The following is a 17,880-nucleotide window of genomic DNA, read 5'->3' as shown; positions in this document are numbered from 1 at the left end:
CGCTCTGTTTGGATGTGCCAAATCAAATGAGTTTCTCATAAGGCCCATGATACATTTTTTCCTGTAATTTCATGGCCTGTCTTCCTATACGTTCTGCTTTTTGGCTCTGTATGTGTGCAAGGCCCAGGGGCGGGCTGCTGCCTCTGTTACCGTCCATCCTTCAGCTCCTCGCTGTCCCGTGGGGTCGGTGCAACACAAATCTTCGAACTGCTGTTGGAAAAAACAGCTGCCAGGCTCCATACAATTTTCCAGAGTGCATTGCTAATAAAGCCTCATGGTTTCCAGTAATGTTTCTACAGTATGGTTTTTGGGATACCACCGAAGTAAAAATGTACTGGGAGGAGCCTACTACAAGTTTTTGCAGATGAAGGAGTGCTTTTTTACCTTGCCTTGTTATTTCATGTAATAGCATACTGAATAGGGTAAAATGGGTTGAGTAGCTATGAGATGCAGAGATAGATGGGAGCTGTAAGTCAACGCCGTTGACATAAAAGGGGAAAAAAATATCGGTTTACCATGCATTTTTCTTTCAGTTCTCATCATGCTGTCCCAGAGGTTCAATTCTGGAGCTAGGGTGGCCAATAGCAAAACTGCCCAAGGCTTTTAATCTTTCATATGCTCATGAATGTTTAACTTTTTACGTGCAATTGTTTCCTGGTACAGTGAAACTTAGTTGTGTTAAGTTAAGAACACATACCTGTTTCTGAAGAATCAGGACTTCACCTCAAGAATGCGGTGTGGATTATGAACGAGAGCAGTTTCTCACTAAAATATTTTGGTTGTTATCATGCAGCAAATATGTCTGTATGCAGCACAGTGTAGCTCATGATGCAGTTGGTAATATGTGCCCATATAGTACATAATAGCAAAATGCTACATACGTGTAACAAAGGTTGTAGAGAAGGAAATTGTGTAAGAAAAGTGGTCACCAGGAGCTGGGGCAGTGGGGTTGGGAGGGAGGGAGCTGGCACAGAGAGCTGAGACCACTGCCCAGGCCAACCTCAGCCCATTTCAGGGATGTGGGAGCTCCATTTTGCACTCGTTTTTGGCTATGGCTGCTCTGAATGGAGGGAAGCTGCTAGGCCTTCTCTCATCAACAGGGAGCGTTTTCTATGTGCAACAAGTTTGTTCTTCTGCCAACCTTACTCTTTAATTTAAACCACTTCCTGCCTTTCCTCGAGCCTATCCCCTTCACGCAGTAATAGAGCTATTACAGCTTTCAGGGCGCCAGACGAAATAAACCAAGCTCTTTTAGGCTATCCTTGTAAGGTAGGCTCTGCATTCCTATTTTATCTGAAGAGCCCCATCCCTCCACTTGTTCCTGTGGTCCTGCTAAACCTGCCTTGCACACAGTCCTTGAAAAGAACTCTTGTCTGTGCTTTTTCTAACAGCAGTAACATCCCCCAGTATGACAAAGGCGGCATTGTAACATCTGGATGCAGAAGAACAATGTTTGGGCTGAGCGTGTGTTTTTGCTGTTACCATTTATTGCCTATTGGATTTAAAACCACCATATGGTATTATATATGATAGCACTTCATAGGTTTTGGGGAAAGATTTGGAACTAAACAGCAAAATCTTTGACATAGAAGTATTTTGTTGGATACCATCACATTGCCCTGTCCCCTATAAGGGATGATGTGTGCAGTAGGTGTCTCCCCAAAATTGCGAAGCTAGCAAAAGATCATTTAAAAGCAAAACAGGTACCACTAAAACAAGATTTATTCATAGGACATAAGCCCCCCCATGCAGAGAGCACAGAGCTGTCCACTGAGCATCCAAAAGCCGCGCTGAATTCCCTGGGCAGAGGCAGCACCCCGTGTGGTACATAACACTTCAGTCTGCCTACATGCCGAAGGTGATAGATGGGTGAGCGAAGGCAGGAGCAACAAACCTGTGTTTATCCAGAACCAGTGGCTGCAGCATCCGATACAGAAAGCGCGCAGGGCTGTGGCTGCCATCCCAGCCACCACAGCTGCTGCGAAGCAGGGGAGCTGCACAGAAACCCCAAATTGTGTCTTGGGTGGGGTTGTCGTTCCTCATATGCTTTTGTGCTGAACAAGGTGCAAGCTGAGCAAATAGACCTGGTTTTATCCTCAGTGCACTACACAAGTGCACTCTTTTGTATTCACTGTACGTGATCGCTGAATATTTCAACATATGGTTATGTATGCCTGCTGCACCACAGCCTACCTATATTCCACGTGTTGCTAAAAAGTCCTCAAAAATCATAGCTGCTGTAGCATGTGTGTACTAAGTATGATTTTCAAAGGCTCAAAACTCATTCAAATCAAAATCAATTTGCACAGGAACCCTCAAAGGCACTTCTTCTCAATGAGGGAGGTTTCCCTACCAAATTTCAAATCCTAGCTCTAACCATTTCGGAGACAGAGTCTATCCAAAAGAAAAGCTACAAGAATGTTATTTTAAGCATGTGCGTTTTCCACTCCACAGATACTCAGAAAATGGCTGAATGATTTATGAGTTTTTTAAATATATAAAATCATGAGAAAAAGATGAATCTAGAAAATGTCAAGCATAAAAGTGAACATTCCTAAAAATGATCAATAAGTGCCTGTAGATTCAATATCATTGCCTAGGCTGTGGAAACTTTAAGTAAAATATCTTCAAGATATGAACCCAAATATTTTAATCATTTACAAAATTAGAGAATACTTGGAGAACAATTTTATAAAATGCACAAGTGCATAATGATATATGTACTGCACAGTTAGAAGAATTAATATCCTTTATTTTACAAATAAAAGGGGAAAGTAATGTGTTTTATAGGACTGGAAGCATTAAAACCAGACATTTCTATAGCAGCTACTGAAACAAGATGCCATGGAAAATTGGTGTCTTTGAGAAAGCAAATGTGGAAAAATGGACAGAAAGGAAGTAGATCGTATTTTAGGTTTTCTAGGAACCTTTGAATGCTTATTTCTACTGCATGCTTGATTTAAAACCTTTTTCTCTTAAAGGAAGAAAAAAAAAAGTAGTCCAATATATCAATAAAGTATATCAGACAGTTTAGTGTTTTGTATCAAAGCAGTGAATTTGAAACATCCAAGGTTTCATCGAAACGTTTGGCTGCAATCACATTCAGTAAATATGAGAAACTATCTTTGCTTTTTTAACAGAATGTTATGTTTGATATTTTAGGTTGGCATGACAACTGAAGAAATAGATTCCATTGTTCATCATGAAATAATCAGACAGAATGCCTATCCTTCACCTCTGGGCTATGGAGGTTTTCCAAAGTCTGTTTGTACTTCTGTAAACAACGTGGTATGTCATGGTATTCCTGACAGGTATTTCCCCAATAATATACATTTTACCGCCGGGGATGAAAATGTTAAACTGAAATTAATAAATTGTGTTTAATATTGAACATATTTCAGCTTAACTACATGTCATATGTAAATGTATTGCAGATGCATATTATGTTACCACACAATGCTGATAGATGTTATAGAAATTTATGTGAAGTAGAACAACAATAATATTATCCTGCTTGTCCAAGTATTAAAAAAAAAAAAAATCAAAAAAGCACATAATGCCTTTAGAGTTTAGTGTGTGGGAAAAAATAGAACCGAGAATAATTCTGATTTCTTTTTTCTCTAGCAAAGTAAGTATAGGGTAGGGAATAAATATATTTGAATTTATGTTTTTTTTTTTATTATTTGCAATACATTCAGCTACTCACAAAGTAAAATACGAACCCTAGTGAGAGAAAAAGAATAAATATAATGGTAGATTTTTCAGATGTTGATATGTTTTTCTGCCAGTTGTTTCTCATTATTTTATATTCAGCTACACTTGTTCTCTACGTAGTGAGAGCTGAACATTAAAAATGGTTATGCAGTTTGCCTCTGCCTTCCTCCGTCACAAAATACCTACCCCCTGATTTTTATGTATGTGTCATTAGGTGTTTATTCTTATATTCCCTTTGTTGGGAACTGTCTGTCACCATTATTTTTTTCTTTTCTGTTTATGTTTCAGTCGACCTCTTCAGGATGGAGATATTATCAACATTGATGTCACGGTGAGTAATTCATATAAAAAATAGTCTTTGATCAACTTTAGAGTCCCTGGTAGCAACAGGAAGAATAGTGGATCGGAGATGGGGAACGCACAGATGGATGTGCTGTTTACTTCTAAGGCAAGGCACAAGCAGCTGGTTTCCTTTTTTGTTTTTAACTGTGTGTTTATTCCAGCTAGACCCAGGCCTGACTTGAATTTAGGACTGGAATCAGATGCACTGAGATCAATGTTGGCCTAAGTGAAATGTCAACCCAATCCTGCTATGTGTCATGTTTTTGAGAAGGTGTAATTGTTATTGATCCACTGTGTAGTTAATGCAGAGCACCGCAGTACTGGGCAGCAGCTGAAGATAGATATGTATGAGATGAGCTAACATGAAGAAAGCCAGCATTTTTCCTTCACTCTGCCAAGATTGATCTTCCTCTTCCTGCTGATTTTGAGTGGGGCCTGTCATTATCTTACTCTGTCATTAGAGGCTACATTGGCCTGTGTATGTCAGTCTATTTGGACAGCAACTCTTTTGCTAGCAGTGTTCCCTACATTTATTAAAATCCCCGAAGGTAGTGTTGTGTTCCATTTCTGGTATAAAAGCCCTGAACCTTTTGCGCAGAAACAGAAATAGTGTGATATAACCGTGACTTAATATTTCCAGAGAATGGCCAATTATAGCTACTTAAATAAACACTGGCTGGATTTTTGTAGGAGCAAGAAAATACTGTAACTGGGAACCTAATTCTGTTTCATTTAGAAAGCAAAAAGCATTAATGTCTTGCAGACGCTTTTTTTCTTTTTTATTGTAGATGTTTTTATTTTCCCAATGTGAATTTATTTCTAATATGGGCACAGATGTCTTTTGAATTCTACTATTATTTTGCAATATGGGAGTAACATAGGAACAAGATTTTTTAATCATTAAAAAAATTCTTGGTAATTTGATACTATTTTCCGTGGGCCCAAATTTCATACTGGCAGAAGCAAAGAAATCTCAAGTGGACTTACCTCTGAGCATGGGATTCAAGCTTTTTAAAATATTTTTTCTTTGAACATTAGGGTCAGTGACCTTTTTCCATGGTATACTCATGTCTGATCCAGAACTGTGTTTCTTTTTTTTTTTTTTTTAATTCTACTAATTTCTTCCCCATCTCCATACTTTCTAGTTGTAGAATTATGACTGCCAGTTTTACACAGAGTGATCTACCATTTTTAAAGTATATTTTGGGTCTCATTTTTTTACTGTGGTGAATTGATGTAGTTTTAATTAATTTGCTAGACTAAATCAGCTTGTCACAGCTAAGGTTTTAACATCTGATTTCTTTGTAACTCATTAAGGTACTTTTAAATTTTTTTTTTAGCTTAATCTGTCAGGATAATAATAACTCCTTAGATTAAAAAAAAAAAGTGTAAATTCACATCACAGATCCTTTCCCTGATATTCTAAGTGAGCCATTTTTATATTAATGTGGTCTGCACATCTTGTTCACCCTGGTTTACAAATAATGTATAACTAAATGTTAGTGGTCTTTTTGAAAATATATTCTTATTTGTTTTCTGTGTACCCTCAAAAAATAAAATAAATCTTGAAGTTTCTGTGAATGTGAAGATTCCTGCAAGGGTAGGAATTGCTGATTATCTTTGTAAAGACTTTTTTAACATTTGAAACTGAACTATGTTGTGTTTGATAACTGTTCAGTTCCAAACTATCTAAGGAAGAAATATTACTTTACAGTGTTGCTAATTGATCTTTTAGTTTATTTTAATGAGCAAAATTGGGATGTTTCACAGGGGAAGAGAGTAAAAATCAAAGTAAATGTGCCACAACAAATTGCTTATAATTGTGTACAGGTTCTATAAAATGATTAAATAATATTCTGGTTATTAACTATAAACACTTCACACAATGTACAAATTATTTGAAGAAAAAATCTATTTTTGCACAATTAAGATGGTAGAATTTCATAGATGAAACACAAATTTTATTGGCTTGATTCAAGTAGCCTTTAGAATGTATTTAAGTGTAGAAACAGAAGCATTATGCATCAGAGAATCCACAGCACAGTGCAATTTTCAGCCAGCCATTACCAGGTAACATTTCTTACAACTTGAATTTTTCATTGACTTTTAAGGAATTAGTGCTGTGGTTGTAGTTTATTAATGTCAAAAATACATAATTGTGGTTGATAGCCTGCAGTAAATACTATTAATTTTAAGCGCTACTGTGTTTTAAATCTGTATTTGTTTTTCCAGGATGATGATGTGTAATGTTTTTGTTTGTTTGTTTAAGTGCCGTACTTGCTAGAGCTAAAAATGAACTAGTTCAGCTTAAATATGAACTGGCTAGCATAAAATCTGCCCATCAGGCATTAAATTGTAAAAGCAGATTTAGCAATAGAAGCTGACAGAAGGAGGTGTACAACGGGGAGACGGCAAAGTTGGATCCTCGCTGACATTCATCTTCCTGTACAATGCTGTTCACTGGGAACTGCTTGCATTTTCTTTAAATCTCTCCCCCAACACAAACCTGGCCTTGGGATAAACTGTCTGTAGCCAGTTTTGTGGGTTTTTTTTTTTTTCAGTTTGGAATTGACCAAAAGGAATGTGAGTCTGTGTCTTTCACAAATTGCTCTCAAGTGGCAAAAGTTCAGTGCTTCAAGCTTTGTGAATCATTAGTCCCGGGAGGATAGTTGCCCACTGTTTGGGGAAAAAAAATGTTTTAGAAGATCAAAACTGTGCACCATTATAATTTGTCTTTTGGTAGGGAAATTTGGCTTGCTCTCACAGTTGTGTGCCTGCCTGCCGTACTGCAGAGCTGCAAAAACCGTTTCTGCACAGTGCTGCAGAGCTCTGCATGGCTTTCCTGTGCCCCAGAGGGAACTTCAGGAGAGCTGAGGCTTGAAGCCTATGAAATGTCAAAAACAAAGCAAAACAAAACAAAAAAGCATGTCATTAATTCAACAGGGCGCTGTGTTTGCCGCCTGAGCATAACCCCCAAGCCCCTCAGGGGACATTCCCTGCAGTGGGATGGGTCTCCCCGCCAGATGCTGGTGGGTCTCCTGCGGCCAGCTTAAAGCTCAGCACCTCACCCCTGCAGGACACCAATGGGACCCAACACCAGGGACCCCTCAGGACACTGGGTGGCCCCCAAGACCCCCTCCAGCCCACACATGGCATGAAAATGTCTTCTCGCTTGCGGCCCCGCTGGCATCACGGCCTGTAGCTGAGCAGTGTCGCCTATGTCACCTCCTGGTGCTCTGCTAGGCAGTGATGCACAACTTTTTCATTTGTTGAGTTTTTAATTGGCAACCCTTACGCACCTTGCAGTCTTACACGTTTTTTTTTTCTGTTGTTTTTTTTTTTTTCTTTCCAATGTTTCACTTTTCTGGTCTCATTCTCACAAATGCAGCCTACCAGTGACCTATCTGTTGCAACACATAGCTCATTCCTAGAAAGAACAGATTTAATTCAGGAGGTAATCTGTTTCTGGATGCAAAATGAGAAAATGTCTTTACATTTCTGCATGTGTTTAGGTGTATTACAATGGCTACCATGGTGACACTTCTGAAACCTTTTTGGTGGGCAATGTGGATAAATCTGGTCAAAAGTTAGTGGAGGTTGCCAGGAAATGTAGAGATGAAGCAATTGCAGCTTGCAGACCAGGGGCTCCCTTCTCTGTAATTGGAAACACAATCAGGTAAGCCTTATATTGACAAGTAAAGGGAGGGCTGGCAAGTGGGACAAAGGTTATTGGTGGTTTGGTATAAAGCTGATGACATGTTTTATGATTCAAAACCATCATTTCAGTCTGATATCAGTATGTGAACTGCCAAGCTATAATGTTGTTCCTTGGGTAAGAGAGATTTTTTTTTTTTTAAGCGAATTACACCAGGGTCAGAAAAGATAACTGTGGAAAGAGTCAAAGATATTCATAAGGTAGATTTATGTTAACAGATGTAATTTGTGGTGAGTTTTTGTTTCTTTCTATTTGTGTGTGAAACTATATCACATCTGTCTAACAATGTAAGAAGGTTAGAAACCATTGTTTTCATTGTATAGCAATAATGATTGTTACAAAGGAATTAGTCAACATAAATAAGTCTCTTTGTTTAAAAAGTACAAAAATATTTAACTCGAGAGCTTCTTATCTCACAAAGAGCAGTGCATACTAACGTCAGAGGGAAGAAAGAGCTCACATTAAGAGATTTTTCCCTATTTTGCATCTGTTCTAGCTGTTATATAAATGCAGTCATGACTTTTCTTCTGGCAGTTTAGAATAAAAATATGGCTTAATTTTTTGAAGGTACCTATAGATTATTTTTAAATGTTTGAAAAAAAAAAGACATATATTGTATACATTTCATTAAGCAATACTTCAGTGGACTGTTAATGGTCCCAACATACTATTGAATACGTTGCGATTACTTAAAAGCTGCAAGGCTTAGTCACCTTGAAAGGATGCTGCTTTTTTTCTTTGTAAATCTTCAAATACTTTAAGGAAAAAAGAGAGCAGCAAAATATCAGTTAGATGTATTTATAGCTTTAAAAATATTGTAACAGAGTCTGAATCAAACTTTAGTAAAACCTCTTTGGGTTATATCTGAGAAGCTTTTATTGAAGACTTTGTATAAAATTGTGTTTTTGACAGTTTTAAATTATAGGCTAACTAGCCTGGAGAAAAAGGATAGTGTCTTTCTGTTCTTTCATAGGAAATGTTGAATCAGACCCCTACTGGGAAAAGAAATTTAATGCATATCTCACTATCTTACTGTCCATGAATATAATAGAAGTGAATTCAAAATGTAGTTTTATTTTTGCAAATGGGATGAGTCGATAGATGCACCTCATATTTTTGAACACCTAGGGTTCAACAAATTTACTGGTGGTGCTCTTGCATTTTAACAAAATTTATTCTTGAGTAGAAGGGGGCACAGAACACTAGATTCTTATTCAAGCATTCTATCGAGCTCTGCATTCATGGCTGTGTCTAAAGGGCATGTCAGCCTTTGATTCTCTCTGAGAGGTAATTATCCTTTTCCTGTCACGGAACAACAAATGATAGCTAACTACAGAGGCACATTTGCAGTAGTCACATTCATCAACTGCAGAAAAAAAATTCAATTTAATTGTGCAACACAGCTGCACATAGGCTTTTTGAGCATTTCTGTTGTTCTCCCTGTCTTGCTATTCCTCCCTCCAGATCTATTTTTTAAACTTTTTTTCTGGTTATTTTTTTCCCCCTTTTTGTCTCTTCTTCCATTTTTACTCTCTGTACTTTCTTGTTAAAGTAATTTTCCTTTGTGGCTCTCATTCTTTTTTCCCCATTGAAGGCTATGAATGTAGAAAATTATCACAATTACTCATATAATTGAGCCTCTTTGTAGCAAGTGCAACTCCAGTAGCCTTTCTCCATCATGAAAATGGTTTCATTATAGGGTTTTTCATATTCTCTGACACCATCTACACAGAGGAACAGGCGTGCAGATGAGATGTACTAGGAACAGGGTAGATCAGTAAGGTCACAGTAGGAATAATTAGCTCTGCTATGGAAAGAGCATCTAGGCCTTTTACTGCTACATAAATGTACTGTCCATGGCTTTTAGTCACAAAAAAACTTACTAACAAATGGAGCTCCCGCCTACTACTTTGAAAAAAAGATTTGTATCAACACTACAATTTTCCATCATTAAGACTAATAACACAGAGCCTAGTATACATCAAGGGGAATAAAAAGAAAAATCTCACATTCAAGTGGCGGCTGGGTGCTGACCTTTGTTCCCTTTTTTTGTGTTCAACTTAACTCTTTACAAAAAAGAGCCACACGCCACACCAACATGCAGGTGAACTCCAGCTAGTGCTAGCAAAGCATGGCATTCAATTGGAAAATCTGATAAATCTCCATGCAGGATAATGCATTTCATTACAGATTCACTACATTAATTCTAGCTATATTAAAAAAAAAAAAAAAAGGGAAGAAGAAAAAGAACAGAATTGAATCTGACATTGGATTTTTGCTGTGTTGCTACGGAGGTCAGTTTACTTGCAAAGTGTAAATATATAGTCAGCGCCCCCTTTGAAAAGCAGATTAATCAAAGCTAGTAGATGTCCAAAACTACATATGAAATAGCAGGTCATTAACTTTATTTTTCAAGATTTTATCGTGTAGACAATTTAAATGTGCTGATGTGTTTAGAACTACTTCAACACTGCCTCTGCTGAAAGATTGCCTTGGTTGAGTGAAGTTGTATGTTTCTGGTTATTCGTCTTTCTGCATCTGCATACGTACATACAAAAATCCATAGAAATCTTCAGTTTCAGGAGACTTAGAGACCATAAATACCTGAGAACATTTAGGCCCATCAGAATGGAGATCTGTCTAGGTATCTTTCATTAGTATTTTCTGTAAAGCTGCTTAAGTGGTATGCAGAACAAATCTTAGACACAAATAATCAGAGTATTTGCTTTCTATAAATGGCTTGGGAATAATTATATCACAGAGGTAAGCTTGCATTCAGTATTGTAACATATTCTTTGTTACTGAACCTCGATAGCTGAAAGCAAGTATTTCATGGCCAACGGTTCCTTGTTACATCGGCTAGAAGTCGCAAATAAAAGATTACATGGATTCATGAGTTACTCTGCTTAGAAAAATGCAAATCTTTGCTAACCTGTTCCTGTTGAAGATGGTGGCAAAACTGTCTATCAACTCCACTGGGAACAGAATCGGGCCCTGTGTTCCCATTTCCTTCTAACACTAATGACATTTCTCTTTCAGACAGAAACAAATCGGGTTTGAAATCTACTTTTTAGCCATTGAGTTTAGATACGTGCAAGTGTTGTGAGTGTATAGAGCTAAAAAACGTAAACGTGATATTGTTAAATAAACCAATTTCCAACTCCTAGGAAAAAATAGGAGTGAGGAAAGTATTAATAAATGGTTTAAAATGTTTAACTCGTAAGTATATGTTTTGATATTAATTTAGAACAATATAAAGCAGAATTTAAAAAAAATCTGTTTCTATCAGATTATGCACATTTAAACAATAAGTGGCTCAGGCAAAATAAGTCATTTTAATGTCATCTGTGATAGATTTTCCTTGACAGCTACTGTAAATTACAATTACACTGCTTCTCTCTGCACTTGAAAGTAAGCATTGCAATAAATTATCTTTTATTTCAATCCATCATGTCTGCTTTCAGAAACAGAGAACCTCAAATAAAAGTTCAGCACTATTGTAAGAAAAATACAGTAATTTGTGTTCCAGTTTGAAACTAAAATGTACCTTTCTTTCAAAAAACAATTGTTGGCTTTCAAAAATATTACTAATTATACCGCAACATTTATTGTCATTATAGGGAATCCCTGAACTTGTGCATTCCCTCAGTCTAGGATTACTATTTAAGAGAAAAATACTTTAATATTTTCCCCATATAAATTTGTAATTTCTCAAATTAGTTAATACGGTGCTGTTGAAAATAAATATTTTTATCATAAGCAAATCTAGTTCAGGCTGATGCCATTTTCAAGAATGTTAAAAAAAAAAAAAGCCATTCAATGATTCAATGGTCATTTTGTTAACAATATATTTAAGAAAAGCATGAATACTTTTAATTTAAATAAAAAAGATGCATTCATACAGGTCCCTGAACAAGAAAACAATTATCACAGATCTGTTCTCTCTTGCAGTGTTTCCCAAGCGTGCCCCCTGCCCAGTGGTGTAGGGCAGATTTGTTTGGTAACTTTGGCCTCTGGTGTCGTGCAGCTGAGCATCGGTGATAAAGTTTGGTCTCTGGGGAGAGACGCAGGCAGTGAGTGGGAAGCAGCTGTGGCTGGGAGTCGGTTCGCCGGGATGTTCAGCCCGAGTCCGTGCCGCCCTGGCTGATCAGCCAACTCTCCCACTCTGGCACCAGAGGGCACAGGGAGGTATTGCTCCAGGCTGAAAGCAGGATTTGGTTTATTTTGTTTCCTCAGTGAGGGCTTAGATTATTGGGTCAGACCTGCCTTGGAGAAAAAAGCAACAGAATCGGGTAAAAAGAAAATAAAGTGTAGGTTTGAGTTGTTGTTTGATTACCTTTTGTCCCAGAGTGGGAGTCCCAGTCCTGAGACTGAGTGTATGGTGTTTTCCTCTGGAGCTGGGATGCCCATTGTCCCCTAGGTGCTCCCAGAGGCTATCTGAGGCTCTCTGGGGAGGCACAGGGCCAGCTCCATAAGGAAATTCTTTCAAGCTCCTTTTCAGCGAGAGGGATTTATCCCGTTCACCCAAAAACTCTCAAGGCATGCTCCAGAACATTGAGGAGAGCTTTGTAGAGGAGCAGTCCTGCCTGTTGCTGCTTTGTTGCAATTTCCCTGTTGGGCTGCTGGCAGGAAGGCAGTGTGTCTCCATGCTCATCCCTCCTTTCGCAGGGAATTAGCTGTTGTCTGGCAGCAGTCAGGAAGGAACTGACACCCAGCTCCGCTGTCCACTCTCGGAAGCATGACAGCACCACCTGGGAGGCTCTGCCCATGGGTTTTAGGTGGGCACCTGCACTCAGTGACCTTCCTTTACCAGCTTAGCCACAGCCAGTTCATCCTGGCACCAAGCGCTTTGCCGCCTGCAGAAGAGGAGCAGTGCTGCAGGGACTCTTGACTCTGCAGCCACTGGACCGTAATGCATGGCAGCAAAACATGAAATCAAGTACTGAGCTCATTAAATGATTATGCTTTTAATCCTGCCCAATTCACCTCTGCCCAAGCATGCAACATGGCTCAAAGAATAAAATATGTGATGGTAAATGTTATCAACGGATATTTTTAACAACGATTGTAACCAAGAATCCTTGTCCTCCCTTTATGCTGTCGGTGCGGCGTGGCTCTGCTGCCCAGCTGCCACCGCAGGCAGTGGTGGGACTGGGATGTGCCCACAGACAAGGGGCCCTGCAGCCCGGCTCCTCAGCCCCACGCAGCCTGGCCAGCTCCTGCCGCCCTCCTTCGCTTCTTTCCCACTTGTAGCCAGGACTCCTCTGGCACTCTGTTTTCACAGAGCAGGAAATGCAAACTTCTGAAGTTGCCTTCTGGGGAAAACTGGAGAGAAAGGCCACTACTGACAAATCCCGAGCCGAGCGGTGAGGCAGCAAGACCAAAACATTGAGCTGTTGTCAGCAGCAAATGGCCAACTTAGGCAAAACTGCTCCACTCTGTGACATCCAGGCTTTTTAACCAGATTCCACAGCCTGGGAGCTCCAGTGGCCAGACGAATGATCCAGATCAGCAGTTCAGTTCACACTTCCCAGACCTGTCTTTCAAAATCCTCCCTGCAAGCATCTACGGTCTATGTGAACGTTCGTGCTTACAGAATTACCCTTGCAAGTTGCAGCTGGCATTAGCAGCCTTCTTTTATGGAAGCTGCATGTGTTTCACTGTACCTCCGCACGGATGTGACAGCTTGCTAGGATTTTTTTAATACTCCAAAGTGAAGCTAGTAGTTGTGGAGTGCTTTGAAATTCCCCATACAGTGCTTCCGAAGCACATGCAGATATTAAAACCAGATTGAACATGGCCAAGATTCATGCCTGCAGCTTATTTTCTCCACAGGTTTTCTGTGTGTCACTCCAGGTTCGTTGGTAACGTTACGATTTATATAAAGAAGGCCCAAGCTCCGTACATAGACACATTTAAGCGGGGAGGTGGGGGAGCACTGTGGCTGGCAGTGCGGGTGTCACAGAAGGTAACCACCCGAGTACTGATACCAGCTGAGCTGTTTTTGAGCTCTTTGGCAAGAAAGTGGCAGAATTCGACACTAAAATGCACAAGAACCACTTCTTCCGCCACAGAAGGAGGGGACGTGGTCGTAGCAGTGCCTCGCGTGCCCGGGTGCCCCGTGAGCAGCTGCCCCTGCTGCCACTCAGCAGCTGGGAGTGAGTATGGGGCCTGGTGGCAGTCAGGGGTGCCCTGGGCAGGCATCGGCGGAGCTGAACAGCTGCTGGCATCATTTAGGCTCTTGCGAAAAGACTCACAGAAGGAGGCAAAGGAAAAGCTTACCCTGCGGTGCGTGTACAGCTTCTCCCGTCTCTTCAGAGAATCGCTTCCCCCGTATGGGAACCATTATCTGCATTGCTCTGGGCTTGGTCACCGGAGATCTTCCATTTCGTTTTGTGTATGTTTCTGAGTAATCTGACTTTCTAATTCCTCCTCATTCTTCCTTGGCCTTCAGCATCATCCTAACCAGTCCAGGTCTCTGACCCAGACCTGGCTGGCACGAAAGAGGCACAGCAGAAAGACTTTTCCATCATTAGTAGGACTTTTCACTGCATAAGCCTTCATGATTTTTTTTCCACGTAAATTATGTATAAGGTGAAACTCTGGACCTTGAATATAACCAAAAGAAGCCCAATTTCTAGCCTTACTAATAACAACTAAACCTGAAATTCCCATTCTTCTCCAGAAGTAATGAAAGAAATGTGATGAGTCTTTGTATCGCGGAGATGGATAGATAAAAGCTACTACACAAATCCTGTTAAAACGTGTTCTTAAGGCCTGGACACGGCAGCACTGTCAACTGTTGACCTGGCTCCCCTCTCTCACTCCTGCCCCGCAGTGGAGGCGCTCCGTGTCCTTTAGCCGCAGTGGGTGCCTCCAGGGACAGGGACAGGCGGGTGCTGGCACGAGCGCTGAGGAGGCCGCACGGCCTCGTGCACAGGGCGATGGCTATATGAGGCGGTCCGAGGCCACCTTGCACCTGAGTAAGAGCCTCCCCGTGGGGGTTAGCATGCTTCCGTTTCTGTGACAGCTGGCACCTTAATTCGAGTTTCTTGTCTTTCCCACTCTTCGTCAGCCTGTAGTCACACTCTGAGGAGCATTCGCTCGGCCATAGCTATAGGCAAACCGGAAGTGTTGAGTGCCTGCCTTGATTTAAAATGAACAAATGAGGCTTTTGATCTCACAGACAAAATCTTTTAAGACTGAGTGTCTTCCTGCCTTGCTCCTGTGATCCAGTTTGCTTTTAGAAACAATGTGGGGATGATACGCAGGAGCTTCCTTGTCACTTCTAATCCGTCTCCGGGCCCCCCAGATCTCCGCATGTTTCCATCTCGGACCCAGCCGGCCCTGCTGCCTGAGCAGCCTCCATTCACCACCGAGCAGGGCCCTGGCAAGAGGCCTGCAAGCATCGGGCAGCCCCTCAGCCAGAGGACACCCCACTTGCCTCCAGGTCTTCCAGCCTGTAGGGATCAGGATAGGATTTTGCTTTCCCAGCAAGGGTAAGGCGTGGTGCTGGGCCCCGTTCCTGCAGGCAGGAATGTCTCGCTCAGAGGTGCTCCTTACTGAGACAGGCCATAAGGAGAGGGCAGAGCTCCCAGGCAGAACTCAAGTGCCGTAGCTGCTATGGTTTGCATTTGGTACTGTCGTGGTGGGTTCATTAAAAATACATTGTGAGTTGGATTGAGCAGATCCGGAGTTGCAGTACATTTCGCCATTGAGTGTTTTTAGTATTTTGCAAGGGAATGGGTTTGCCTTCTACCTCCCCCACCAGCAGCAGGACCCTCCTTGCCCGCACAACCCGGTGCAGGCTGCAGGCGTGCAGCCCAGCGGGGGCTCTGCAGGTAGGGAGGTCTCTATGATATGCGGTGATATGCTGCTGCCCTGCTCGGCCTGCGGGCATGTTAACTCTGAAACCTAATGATGGCTCACTGCCACTAGCTCCGATGACCACTCTCTTTCAGAGTGGGCACAAAGTGTCAACCCCACACGGGTGTGACACCCTGGCACTGGTGCGCTGTCAGGAGCCGGAGCGTGTTCCCTCACGGTGTCCCCTTTACCCCCGCAGCTTGGTGGCACAGCGCGGTGGCTTCCAGGTCTGCCCCTTCTTCGTCGGCCACGGCATCGGGTCGTACTTCCATGGGCACCCCGAGGTGTGGCACCACGGTAAGTGGCCCCCAGCGCTGTGTGGGGCTGGCTGTGGGCAGCACAGCGCCTGCACACCCAGACGGGCTCTGAGGCGAGCGCTGGCTGCTCTCACCAGTATATATCTGTGTGTGTGTGTATAAATGCATTTTTATTTTCTTTTCTAGCCAATGACAGTGACTTGTTAATGGAAGAGGGAATGGCATTCACAATAGGTTAGTAAATGTATTCTGTGTTTGTCTGTAATAAGCACGCACACAACGACCCAGCTCCGAGCTATTTCTTTATTTGAATATAGAAATGTCCGGTCGGACATGGGGGTGCGGGCGGCACTGACCCCTCAGGCAGCAGATTAGAACATTACTCTTAAAATGCCGTAAGGAAGTGCTGGGCTGAGACACTTCCGAGCGCCGAGATTTGGTAAAGGGAAAAAAACCTTGGCGTGAATCTTGGTGAAGAGCTCGACCCCGGGGGTGTCTGTCGGCTGCCTCCCGCCTGCCGCAGCCGCTGCCGGGCCGGGGGCAGCGCGGAGCTGCCAGGCACAGCCCGGCCCCGCAGCCACCGAGCGCCAGGCACGGGGCTGCCGGGGAGAAGCCGCTCTTCCTCCCCGCGAGGCTAAATGGCGCGGCAATTAGAGGGAAATCAGAAAATTGTTGTTTTGCTGCTTTAATGAACATTTTAAGGCTGTTTCAAAAATTCCGATATTTCAAACTATCTGCTGTTTATAAGCGTGGTTGGCGCTTTGGTTATTATCCACGGGGTCTTAATTAAAGCTTGATTAAAATTCCTCGCTTTTACAAAAGAGGAGTGGGCAAGCCCCTACCTTAACGTTTCGTCTTCCTCCTCGGTTCTCGTGGCAGCGGCAGCTCAGAGCCGGCCCGGGGCCGGGACCCGCCGAAGGGCAGCTGCCTGCTGGGCCCCTGCCTCGCCCCGCAGCTCGCAGGGAGCGCGACTAACTTGAGAAAACAGGGTTTTGTTTGTTTTTTTTTCCTTGTTACAGAGCCGATAATAATGGAAGGCTCCCCCGAATTTGAGATCCTGGAGGATAAATGGACCGCGATTTCTGTAGACAACAAAAGGTGCCTGATTTGGGTTTTTTATCTCCCCCAAGTCCCCGAGCTGGTCACTGGCAGCCGAAAGCCGCCTGAGTTTGCCGGGCGCGGTGGTGGCCGCGTTTGCCCCCTGATAACGGCTGCGTGTGCCCTGCAGGTCAGCACAGTTTGAGCATACCGTCGTGGTTACCTCAGAGGGAGCAGAAATCCTCTCTAAGGTGGTGGAAGAAGCCTAAAGATGGAGCGAGGAGCGGAGGGACTCGTTGTGCTTGCAGGATTGCCGGTGTCACCCGGGACAGAGATAAGATTTTTGTAATTTCTTTGGGGAATGGGTGCCACCTAAGTCGCTGCAGGGGGCAGAAAAAGCAGCCCGAGGGGCTGGCTCTGGACACGGTCCTCTTTGTGTGTTACCTGGTGAGTATTTAATAAAAGCCTGATGGCGTGTTTGTGACCCTGGAGGCAGCCACGCACAGCCTGCGGGGGCTTGGGTTGTCTGGGTTGAGGGCAGCGAGCGGGTCCCCCTCTTCCACGTCCCGTGCAGGACACACACAGGACTTCACAGCTGAGCTGTGGCTCAGTTTGGCCTCACCGCGGCTACAAGGCGCTGCGTCCCGGGCTGTCTGACTCTGCTCGGATGGACAGGAAAGTTTCCCGGGGGCTGGCCCGGCGGCTGCAGCCTCTCCCCAGCAGCTGACCCCTGCCCGCGGCTGCTCTCCCGGCGCGGCACACGGAGCGGTTGGAGGCGAGACGCGGAGCGCGCTTTCCTGCAGCCCGATGGCTGCCCCTCTTGGAGAATTGGCCGGCGTGGGGGTTAACGGGGGGACACTGCGCGACCTCGGTGTGCGGCAGCGCGGCGGAGGAAGGATGGGGCCCGCGGGGGCGGCCCTCGGGGAACGCCCGGCCCCGGCGCTCGCT

General features: G+C 43.1%; 1 protein-coding gene across 3 annotated transcripts in view; it reads left to right on the top strand.

Annotated features, from left to right (window-relative positions):
• The window catches only part of METAP1D (methionyl aminopeptidase type 1D, mitochondrial), a 47,075-nt gene extending 29,662 nt beyond the window's left edge, over positions 1 to 17,413 (top strand). For all 3 annotated transcript variants that reach the window (XM_080601011.1, XM_080601010.1, XM_080601012.1), the window contains 7 exons: positions 3,163 to 3,311; positions 4,003 to 4,045; positions 7,569 to 7,732; positions 15,837 to 15,934; positions 16,081 to 16,128; positions 16,914 to 16,992; positions 17,123 to 17,413. In XM_080601011.1, coding sequence (XP_080457137.1) covers positions 3,163 to 3,311; positions 4,003 to 4,045; positions 7,569 to 7,732; positions 15,837 to 15,934; positions 16,081 to 16,128; positions 16,914 to 16,992; positions 17,123 to 17,201 — 660 coding nt within the window. In that variant the 3' untranslated portion in view covers positions 17,202 to 17,413. The remainder of the gene's footprint in view (positions 1 to 3,162; positions 3,312 to 4,002; positions 4,046 to 7,568; positions 7,733 to 15,836; positions 15,935 to 16,080; positions 16,129 to 16,913; positions 16,993 to 17,122) is intronic.
• The last annotated feature ends 467 nt before the right edge of the window (positions 17,414 to 17,880 follow it).

Source organism: Anser brachyrhynchus, assembly GCF_964034855.1.
Source record: "Anser brachyrhynchus genome assembly, chromosome: 7".
NCBI classification, from domain to species: domain Eukaryota; kingdom Metazoa; phylum Chordata; class Aves; order Anseriformes; family Anatidae; genus Anser; species Anser brachyrhynchus.
This window is presented reverse-complemented; position numbering and strand designations above follow the sequence as displayed.